Source organism: Hydractinia symbiolongicarpus, chromosome 11 (assembly GCF_029227915.1).
Source record: "Hydractinia symbiolongicarpus strain clone_291-10 chromosome 11, HSymV2.1, whole genome shotgun sequence".
Classification (NCBI taxonomy): Eukaryota; Metazoa; Cnidaria; class Hydrozoa; order Anthoathecata; family Hydractiniidae; genus Hydractinia; species Hydractinia symbiolongicarpus.
In genome coordinates this window covers 24,511,578-24,523,051 of record NC_079885.1, presented here as the reverse complement: position 1 = coordinate 24,523,051, position 11,474 = coordinate 24,511,578, and the positions used below count along the sequence as shown (strand labels likewise).

The following is an 11,474-nucleotide window of genomic DNA, read 5'->3' as shown; positions in this document are numbered from 1 at the left end:
TACCCAAATTGGTCTCAGGCGGTCCCTAGTTACCCACGCGGTGAAGAATAACTGACGTCACCACCTCGTTTCGAAGTTCTTTGGCCTCAAAGTTTTAAGTGCTTTGTAATGGCTTCACAAATCTTTATATTATTTTAACAAAAGTTTGGTAAATTACAAAACAAATTTACAGGTGAAGTTTTATAGAATTTCTTAAAGAAAGTTGTGAAGAATATAATCCACTTTACAAAAGTCACACACAGACACACGGAATCTCCGTATTATTATATAGGATCAACAAAAAAAAACAAGATTGCTCAAGAAGAGATTGAAGTTGACTTTCGCCTTACGTGCACATAAAACAGGACAACTTTTTTTCCAACCTTTAAAGACGTTTATTGCAGTCACCAAGATAATTTTTCATGTATTTTTTACTCCTTAGACAATACAATTGTTAGTGCGTTTTCTGTTCCTAAACTTTCAAACTGTATTCCTTATAACATGTTCGCACAATCTTGCCATATACTGGACAAAAATCACTCAACGATATCAGGGTATTTTTTGATGCCTTCCCTCATAATAAAAAGACAAAAAAACCTGGGGACTAGGATGAACCACATCATACACTATAACGCAATTTACAAAATCGCTGAATTTGTTCCAGGAACACACATTCACAATATTGAGGAACCAAACTATATTTTTATGAGATGCTGTTTTAAGTCAATTAAAATTAAAAACACAGCCACTGCTTGATAAATTATTTATCTAAGTGAAAATAAATACATTCTTTTTTTGTAAACTTAAAGAAAAGAAGGAAGAAAATCTCTAAAATATTTTCAAATAAAGACATTTTCCAATCTGATAAAAGTTTTAACTGGATATACGATTATAATTATTATAGAATTATATTTATATAAAAAGAGTGTTAAGATATTCGACTTCTGCAATTGAATTGCTTGGGCACAGTTTTGACCTCGGGCTTTGTATTTCACAGTACAACATCAAAGCCGGTCAGTATCCGTTTAATATCATTGTATATATTAAATACAAAAAAAACAAAAAAAAACAGGATGGAATATTGCACAGCTCTTAACAGTTCTTTATGAATTAAATATAATTTTACAATCGTATTGCCTAAGTTTATGCGTGATCCTAAATCGTCGATGACGCCATTATTCACTAATTACAGTGTTTTATTTCCTCATACAATATAATGATAACATGGCAATAACGCTACTCTACTGTACTACACGCGTAATTAGCAGGCAATCAAAGAAGCAAGTTTTCATTTGGCTTTCTCCGTACCATCATCAACGTTTTTTTTAACTCATACGAATCAAGATCATCAGGTACATTCCAATGTCTCCAAAAGAATCCCCTTGTTGAAACATACGGTCCGTTTACATTGGCAAGATTGCAGTGATTAAACCAAAAACCGGCTTTGAAATAGGAACCACAGTTTTTGTTGTCTGCATTATCGTTGTCCTTATCATACGTAGTAAATTTGCTGTGATTAAAAGTTGAGTATTCTGCAGTAAAGGACGGGCCAGTGCTATCTCGGTAACTTAATTGGTAGAAATTATCTTCATCAGCGATTTTAAAATGTGTGAAAACTGAAATTTTCTCTATGTTGTTCTCGGCAGTAGAATAGACTTGAAGAGTGGTCTCCCCCATGGATGTCAGTTTATGTAGGTGATCGTTCCCAAGCCAAAATTCTGTTTCCACATCCCCAAAGCCGTTTTTGTACTCATCCCAATTTCTGTAAAAATTCACAGCATTACTCGATCTCTGTCGCTTTTGAATCACAGTCCACCCTCCTCCGTCTGTTGTCATGTCACACAACACTCCCTGAGTTTTATCACCCACTTTTATATTATACAAACCATCTTCCTTTGCACCATTTTCTCGCCATTCCAAACAATCTCTTTGAGCACGAGGAACTGATCGGCAATCACAAATCTGAGGAGAAGAATTTTTGACAGGTATGCAACGATGATGGAAATGCACTTTAAAGTGTTTAAAGCCAACTTGTGGAATTAACAATTCTTCTCCATCCAGTTTCGAAAATAATTCACACTCAACATTTTTACTAGTCATATTGACGTTGTATGACAAACAAAAGTCATTATACAAACACACATCAAAACATTTATTTTCATTTTTCACAGTTTTTGTTAAATACAGTTCAGCATTCAATTTCTTCTCATTCGCTACTTTCACGATCTCCAAAGTTTCCCGTGCACAAGATAAAGAGGTACAGAAGCTTGTTTTTGTTAGAAAACCAAATATTACGAAGAAATATATGGACAACATGTTTCTTCTTCTACCCCGCGTAAATTTAATCGACGACGGAGAGGTGGAGAGAAAGAATTTGGCAACCTAGTCTCTAAGATTTTTTTAAGCTAAGCATTGGTGTTGTTGTGAATAACATACACGGAGCCTGGGGACAAATTTCAGTTTCATAATATTTTCTGTTCGTTTGCCATGGATACATTTTAGGAAGTCATAATCAACAATTTTAAATTTTAAAAGAAAACAATGAATTACAATTTAACATTCAAATCATTCTATTTTTTCCCTTTATTATTATTATTTTATTTCTTTTGAGTACTTCGTATTGTACAATCTATCTGTCGTTCAAATACCTTAAAACCTCAGATTTTTTGCAATTAAATTCTCGCAAACGAGCAGAAGATTTTTGGCATTTTTGCCGAAATAAGAACCATGAAAAGATTCTCCTTCTTCAAACTGAACTTCAACATGGTAGTGAGAACCTGCCGTAAACTTTCTTTTCCTAGTAAACCTGTGAGATTAACCAGACCAGACGATATAATTGCGCTTGAAAACAAAAAATAATTTTTGCAAAGTTTTATTTTTTAATTCTGATGACGTCATCAATTAGTTTTATACCTAGAATCTTTTTGTATTAAGACTTTATACAGGTGTGCCATGTTTGATTATCTAAGTAGAAGTTTACGGGTGTTAATAGGATTAGAGCTAATTTTGGTCAACCTGATCAAAATTATTATATATTTTAGTGTGGAATACGTATGTATTCAAGTGTTTCATGTGGTTCTGTAGTTGGCTAAAGCAGTTCCATCAAGCTTTCTAAAGATGACTTTTAGCTTGACTAACCATATCACAAATATAAACCTTGAATTTTGTGTCTTTTGGATAGAATACAGTGCATAAACCATTAAGGAATACCCCTCTTCAAATTTAGTGTTATAATGTTAAAGCCACAAATTAAATTTTGTGTTAATGTTGTTGTGTTCTTCTTGTGCGCTACTATTATGAAAAATGTATCCCTACAAGCGCTTAACTAGTGCCCAGACTGCGCTGTGTGAAAGTTGGCAATGTTTGTGCATTCTTTCGTCTCATTAAACCAGACAGGTTTCAAATTTTAGCGGATCTCATGCTTATCCTATAAATATTTGTACCTTGGTGAATATTTCAAATAGTATGCTGTTAAAAAAATGGCAGCATTAAAAATTCTGGATTTCTGAATTTTTAATGAACGAAAAAGAAAAACAAAGCGTATATATTTATCTAATAATGTTTAATGTTTCATCTAATTTATTGTTGTTTATTAAACACTTTTGGTATTTGAAAGTAAAACAGTAAACCAATTCCAATGTATCTTTACTAACACGAACTTTGTACCCAGTACCGCTGTGTGTTTCTTCGAAAGGGTTATGTCAGTACACTTAAAAGGGATCTAATAACTATATTGCCAATTAAGTCACCATGCACACACCAGAAAAAACATTTCTGAAGAGGATTTAAGGCGTAGAAGAATGAAAAGATGGCAGTAACATATTATTTCAAAGCAAAGTTTAGCATTTTTTTATCTTATGTGTATAAATAAATATTGTGAAAGTAGCTAGTGACAGGAAATTGAATACTGCGCCGTTATTACAAAAACCGCGACCAAAGAAAATGACTGGTTAGGTGGTGTGGTTTTACAATGTTAATTGTTGTCATACAACGTCGATATGACTGGTATAAATGTCAATTGTAAATTGTTTTACGCTAAGTGGCTTCAAATACTTCAAAGTGTATTTCAATCATCGTTGCATACCTGTTAAAAAATCTCAGATGAAATAGATAGTCTGGAATGGCGGGAAAAAGGTGCAAAGGACGATGGTTTATATCATATAAAAGTGGGTGATCAAACTGTAGAAGTGTTTTGTGACATGACGACAGACGGAGGAGGCTGCACTGTGTTGCAAAAGCGACAGAGATTTTGTGATTTTCAACAGAAAAGGGGACAAATGCAAAAGACTTCCCTTCGTATCCATTCTACTGCCAATGACAGTATAAAGAAACGTTTTTATTCTAACACATTTTGAAGTCGCATCAAGTGAGTTACAGAAGAAACACCAGGCTATCATTGAATGCATATTATTCGAGACTTAAAAATACTAAATTTTTCATTTTTGTTCATGACAAAGATGTCTAACGGTTGTTAACTGCGCAGTACGATTTGCTGCTGTTTTTTGGTTCAACCACTGCTCTGTTGTCAGTTTAAGTGGACCCAATCTTCCGCATGAATCCAAGGCTTAGATTTTTAGAGTGCATTGTTTGAGCGTTTCAGTGGAACTTTTCCAAAAGAAAAATCATCTACAGTACGTTTGAATCATTTTAATCAAAACATTCTTTTTTCGAATGCAAACATTGCTATCAAGTTTAAAAATTTAAAACAAGCTAGTATAAAAGTTTATTTTTTATAACTTCATTGCTACGAAGAATCATCATGTGGAACTGTGGAATTATCTATAAAACATTTTTTTTATTCCTCCCCCTGTTTTTGATTATTCGTAAATTCCTCGGTCTCCTGAGATTTCAGATAACAAAGTAGTTTGGTAAGTGGAACTTTTTTCAGTTTCATAGAGGCTCCACTTATCGAGCAATTCGGATAAGTGGAACATTCGATAAGTGGAACCATTTTTTTCTGTCCCTTGGAGGTTTCACTTATCGAGAGTAGAGCAGCAAAAGGTAAAAGAAAAATATGAAAGTAGAAAAATGAGTTAGTTTGTAAACACCGCTTTTTTTTTTGGAAAACTAATGAAACGTAAAAATCAATAAAAACAACTATTTTTGATTTATTTCGTTTTTTTAAAAGAATTTTAGTCTGTTGAAACTCTTTGTAAGCAAATAAAAATCTAGCTCCATAAAAGTTCAGATCACCCAATAAAAATAAATAACAAACGACCGTTGTAGCTTGGTGAAACTGGCGAAACCAACTTTCCCGTTCTGAAAATGTTTTTAAACGTATTTTTGTTAAAAAACAAACAGTGAACGGCTTATTAGTGACGGTATCTTAATTTTTTCTTAAGTTACTTTTTTTTTCTTAAACTCAGATTGCATTCAGATAAACACCTCCATGGACAAACTAAAAGCTGTTATGACTTGTATTACTATTGTTGTATTGGATAGAAACAAGGATTGGAAAAAATGAAATTATACAATACACAAATTGAATTTGTGCGTTTTTGGATAAAAAGATACTGCTGATGGAATATGTCCTTTATTTGCCTGTTGGAATATTTCTATTGTTTCATTCCTTATATGCCTGTAATTTAGCAGACAGTGGTTATTTGAAATTGTGAAAAAGTATTTTGGAATTTTCCATCCTTCCCCTATTGGGAATGCAAAGTTTAACTAATTTTTTTTGACCAGTAGTATAACAAAGAATATTAAAAAGTTACTCTGTGATCACTTTTTGATAAGCGTAAAAAAACACACGGACTTATCTCTGCGAATATGGTTTTAAAACTTCGCGCTTGCAATATTATGTGAAAAAAATGACGTAATTGACATAACGCTAAACAACAAAGATGGCGCATAATGTAGAATTTTAGGAGGATCTCTATAGTACTGTGCTGCGCGAGCTCCAACTTCCGATAGCATTTTCGTTTCCTATAAAATTTTTAAAGATGTAACTCATATGGTTATGATATGTAGTACGCGGAAATGCGTTTACTCTAGATACTTTTTTATTAACGTTGGATGCGGCAGATGCTACCCAGGAATCTTTCGAAAAACAGAACAAAAGCCTTAAACCAAAGTTCATTTTAATAATAAATAAATAAAAAATGAGGAGGTGGTAAAAAGTTGAAGCTCGTTAGAAAAACAAATTTTCCTGACCTATTATACATTGTAACTAGAAATTTCTGCTGACTCAGCAGTTTAAATAGTAAGTCCATATTATGTTTACACATTTTAAGGTTCATACTGTCAAGAAATAAACTTGAATATTTAAAACACCTTTCGAGGCGTCACATACCGTAAATTATCGATTAAGCCCCCGGGGGCTTATTTGTCAAAATGGGTTTTGGGGGGAGGGGGCTTATTCGGGAGGGGGATTAAATGGGAGGGGGCGGGGCTTATAAAATTATGCAAAAATCTAGTGTGCTAAAAAATAAAAACAACGATTTCAACACAACATATATTTCTAAAAGTATAATAAAAAAAAAACCCTAATCGATCTCAATATCACTATCGCCTTCTTCGTACTCGTGTACGATCGTCTCTAAGGGAGCCGCATCAATCATTTCCTCGTCATCTGGGATAAATGGGTTGTCTTCCGTCTCGTTTACCAGTTGTATTTGTTCATTGAGCATTGCAAGACCAGCCTGACAGGGTTGATGCTCTTTGTAACAATGGATCTCTTTATCCTCGCTCCCATCAGTAGCCGATGTTAAGGCACACGCTTTTAACGATTTACGTATTAATTCAGCTGGCAACCCCTTCCAGGAATCAATAAATATAAAGACGCTTAGGCACCACATATTGGACAAAAATTAATATGCAAAACAGACATCCGGGAAGAAGCAATTGAATATGATCAAAATGCTATTGGCGTTTTTTAATCAACCGATGAAGTAACACTACTAGTTGGACATCTACCAATAGAAATTTCTTGTTTACTTACAAAATTTTTAAACGCAGCGCCTGAAAACAAACTTGAAGCATTTGTGATTGGAAAGAGAAAAAAAGAGGTCGGACTTGTTGTTCCAGCAAAGTATGTTGCTTTAACAGGAAGCGAGATTTTCGCTTCAACTAGTTTTTCGAGTACTTCCTTTTTATGTAATCTAAATAACAATTTCCAGTTATATTGGCGCAAATTTTAAAAAAATGTGCGGTGACAACCCTGAAAAACTAATGGCTTATGTCGAAGTAGACACATGTTTTTTCAAACAATTATCGACAAAGCGTATTTTTTGGCTATTATGTTCTCATATTACATACTCTTAAAATTGACAATTGTCATAAGTAAATTGGGCAAAACTTTGCAGCCGGAGAGGCATGAGAAGGCATTTACATTTGAGATTGAAGTAAGGACCGATTTATAACATTAACCCAACCTCGATCCCAGGACAAGTTGTCTCTTTTTGAATATCGGACGGTGATAAGCGCAGCGCCGATGAGAGACAAAAAGCCCTGTAACGAGGTTGATGATTACCCACGCACCATGAATCATTTTGGTCCAACAATTGCAACGCAAGTTTTGGAAAGCTATTATTTTTTGATAAAAATTGTTGTTACCAAAACAAGAGTGCGTATTATGTGATGTTAAAAATGATGACATCAGCATTGTCTTTCTCTCCTGATTTTATATCATTTCTTCCGTTTTGGTCAGGTGCTGTACTGGGGACCACCTAGGTTATGTAAGGGTGGTAGAATTAACACCCCCTGCTGTGTGTAAAACCGCCCCTCAAAATAAATTACAGCACGGAAGGCATCCCCTTTGCTTTGATGTTTTTACTTTTCATAATGGCGGATGTAGACGAAAACAACATTGAATGAAAATGAAAAAGAGACGGAAAAAAAAAAGAAAAATTGTGAGTGCTTACTCACCCAATTTTTATTAGACACATCAACAAAATTTTCTTTTTCTTAAGCGTGAGCTATCTGAAAGATTAGTGTCATGAAATACCCCTCTTGAATCTAAATCCTAATCTAAATCTATTCTATTTGTTATTTTATATAGGTAGCTAATATTTTGTTCTTTTGACTCTGATGTCCAAAATTTCAATAAAAAATAGAGTCGTTTTGGGCCCAAAACCCTAATCCCAATACCAACAGAACTTTCCTTCTTCAAAAACAACGTGTAAGGCTTTTGACATTTTCTGATGTTAATGCACATACTTCTTCTTTATTTAACGAAGTCCGCATTCTAAAGTACGATGGCCCCTCTATAGCTAACTTCTCTTCTGTATAAAAGCACTTTTCTTCTTAGTCAAAACGCTTCTCTTCTAATAATAATAATAATAATAATAATAATAATAATAATAATAATAATAATAATAATAATAATAATAATAATAATAATAATAATAATAATAATAAATATTTAAAGTGGCTAGCCCAGAAAATCACAAAAACCTATAGTTAGTGGATTGTTTCCACTGGGGGCCACTAGAACAAAAAAGAAACAAAAAATGATAAACCTTAGACTGCCTCAGCTCAATCAAACATAGTAACATTTATAATCTGTGAAAATTGAAAAGAAAAAGAATGAAAAACAAAAATTAAAAAGTTAAAAAGTGATCTCCATTAGAATTTGCCAAATACATTAGAGATGGAAGTCTTAAACGAAAGCACATGTAATCAGGAGCAATGTGATTCATGGCTTTGAAAACTAATATGGCATCGTTTTTGATGAGTAAATTATTCATTGAATATTCCCTCTCTTTCCCAAGAAAGGTACGGACACATTTTAATCGTTTTTCTAGTTTTCCCAATCTACCTTGGGTGGCACAAGCCCATGCTGAGGAGCAGTAGTTGAAATATGGCATGACAAGTGCATTAATTAAAAGGTTTTTTGTGTGAGGTGTTAAACAGTATGCAATGGTTCTAATTTTAGAATATTTAATTAGTATTTTTCTATTTATGTCATTAATGTGCTTTTCCCATTGCATTTTTTGATCAAATGTTACCCCAAGATATTTAACTTTTTCGCTCCTCTTCAAAGGAATACCCATATAGTTGATAGTTTTGTTCTCAACTTTTTTTAACTGGCTGTGGTTGCCGAAAAAGATTGTTTCAGTTTTGTCCGTATTAATAGTCATTTTGTTATTATTCAGCCAGAGGTCGACTTGCGAAAGTTCTAACTCGACCTGGGAGACAAGGGTATCCAAGTTTTTACGAGACGAAATAATTATTGTATCATCTGCATATAGATGGTGGTAGTTTGAATTGATGACAGATTTTAAGTCATCAATATACAAAAGAAAGAGCAGGGGCCCCAACACAGATCCCTGCGGCACCCCAAAAGCGTCTTCATGAAGCAGATCTGATCCTGTGTCGTTTACAAGAGTCAGCTGCATTCGGCCCGTTAAGTAGGACTCAAACCAGTCAAAGGCAGCATCTCTGATGCCAAAACACCATAGTTTTTTTAACAAAATTTTATGATCAACAGTGTCAAAAGCTTTTTCAAGGTCAATGAGCACAGCACAAACAAAGTTATGTTGGTCGAGCTCAGTAAGAATAAAATCAGAGACATCGACTACTGCAGTTTCTGTGGAAAAGAGTTTTCGAAACCAGGACTGTCTGTCATTCAGGAAGTTGTGCTCAGAAATAAAATGAGACATTTGCTCATGCACTAACTTTTCAAAAATTTTCATAGGAATTGGCAAAATGGAGATAGGCCGATAATTAGTAGGATCTGTTTTATTGCCACTTTTAAAAATAGGCGAGACCCTTTTAGTCTTCCAACATTTAGGTACATAACCAGTAAATAAAGATTTGTTGAAAAAACTTGATAAATAAATACTTAAAACTGACGAACCTGCTTTTAGCAGTCGTGAACCAATTTGGTCCAAGCCTGTAGCTTTATTAAGTTTTAGTGAACTATATAATTATTTTTTTGACACTTTTGGTCTCAATACGAGCCCACCGAAAATCGTGTCCGCTAACAGGTGGATTAACATTAGTAGTGTCAGAAGAAAATTTAGAGGCTAGTTTGGCACCAACACTGACAAAAAATGAATTGAATGTGTTGGAAATTTCTTTTGGGTGAGAAGTTTCTGTACCATCGTTTTGGACTACTCGTTTTATCGAGGTAGTGTTGCCTGACTTATCAGGAACCAGTTTTTTTAGGGTTTTCCAAAGTTGTTTTGGCCGTTTTTGAAAGTCCTGCAAAACGTCATTATAGTACTCGTTTTTAAGTCGATTTTTGAGACCTATTACCTGGTTCCTTTTTTGTTTGAAAGCTTCCCAGTCTATGATGGATTTTGTTTTTGATGCTTTCCGTTTCAAGAAGTTTCTTTCTTTGATGGCTATTATTAATTCATCAGTGACCCATGCCTCAACACGGCCAGAAAATCTATGTGTTTTGAAAGGGGCATGTTTGTCAGCCACTGTTTTAACATTTTTATTCAGTTTCTCACATGCTTCATCAAGGTCATTATAATTATTAAAATATGACCAGTCTAAATTCCTGAGGTCCTTCAGAAAAGCCTCTTCACTGAAGTTCTTGTAGCTACGAACCTTGCATGTTTTAGGTTCAAATTTTGGACTTTTGAATTTTCTGATCACATAAACTAAATTGTGATCACTGATGCCTAAATCCATGACACCAGTTTTAGAAATACAAAAAGTTCTCTTCCGTTCGAAAGACTTCTCTTCAAGTGCGAAACACTTCTCTTCCATAAGCTCGAAAATTTCCCAGACTGAATCTGGTCCTTAATATATGAAACTATCCAGATCTTGTTTATGAATAAATGGCACACCCCGGGCTCTGCGCATAGGAAATTTTGTATCCAGTAAAGTTTGCATAAATTCTTACGGGGGCATATTAACGTTTCTACAAAATTAGATTTTTCGCGGGAAAAACTTTGCGAAATTTCAAGCTATATTCTCATACGGTCCCAGAAGCGTAATACGAGATTGCTTTTTTATCTAGTTTCCACTAACTTTGAACTTTTATAATTGCGATTCGGGGAAACTAGAACGTTTTGCGGCTTACAATTGACCCTACTTTATCCGGGAATAAACATTGATTGTGATGTCTGTTGGGAACAGAACTTGTGGTTTACAAAAACCAAGATATTTTTTTGCAGCAATAAACATTGTGATGTTTGTTGGGAAAAGTACTCGTGGTTTTCAAAAAACAAGATATATATTTCTAAAATCCAAGCATTTTACATTGTTACAGGTGTTGTATTACATATATCTTTTGACTGCACAAATCAAGGCGATATAGTAATCAATAGCTTCATGAGCTGTATCTGGCTTAAGTTTGGAGAAACCCTCCATTGGAAGAACTGTTTCCGCAAATTCAATAAATTCAGGCTCATTATCGTGATCTGGTACAGATAGTTCGCTAAACTCTTCTATGTCATTAAGATCTAAAGTTTTTTTAAAAGACTCGCAACCATATAATTCTGGAACAAAGTACAATGTATCAGGCCTTCCACGGGGAGCAGTAGCACCTTTGCTTGGTGCTAACAGATGTTGATTCCAATGAATCGCAAATTCATTAA

At 34.2% G+C, this 11,474-nt stretch overlaps 1 protein-coding gene across 1 annotated transcript; it reads right to left on the bottom strand.

The window, feature by feature from the left end:
- Nucleotides 1–888: 888 nt before the first annotated feature.
- On the bottom strand, nucleotides 889–2,384 carry LOC130614449 (fibrinogen-like protein 1). The gene has a single exon (XM_057435879.1). The coding sequence runs from the start codon at nucleotides 2,293–2,295 to the stop codon at nucleotides 1,252–1,254; it is 1,044 nt and encodes a 347-aa protein (XP_057291862.1). The 5' UTR covers nucleotides 2,296–2,384; the 3' UTR covers nucleotides 889–1,251.
- Between the last annotated feature and the right edge of the window lie 9,090 nt (nucleotides 2,385–11,474).

Coding starts and splice junctions, on each gene's coding strand:
- LOC130614449 (XM_057435879.1), bottom strand. CDS start 2,295: ATGTTGTCCATATATTTCTTCGTAATATTTGGTTTTCTAACAAAAACA.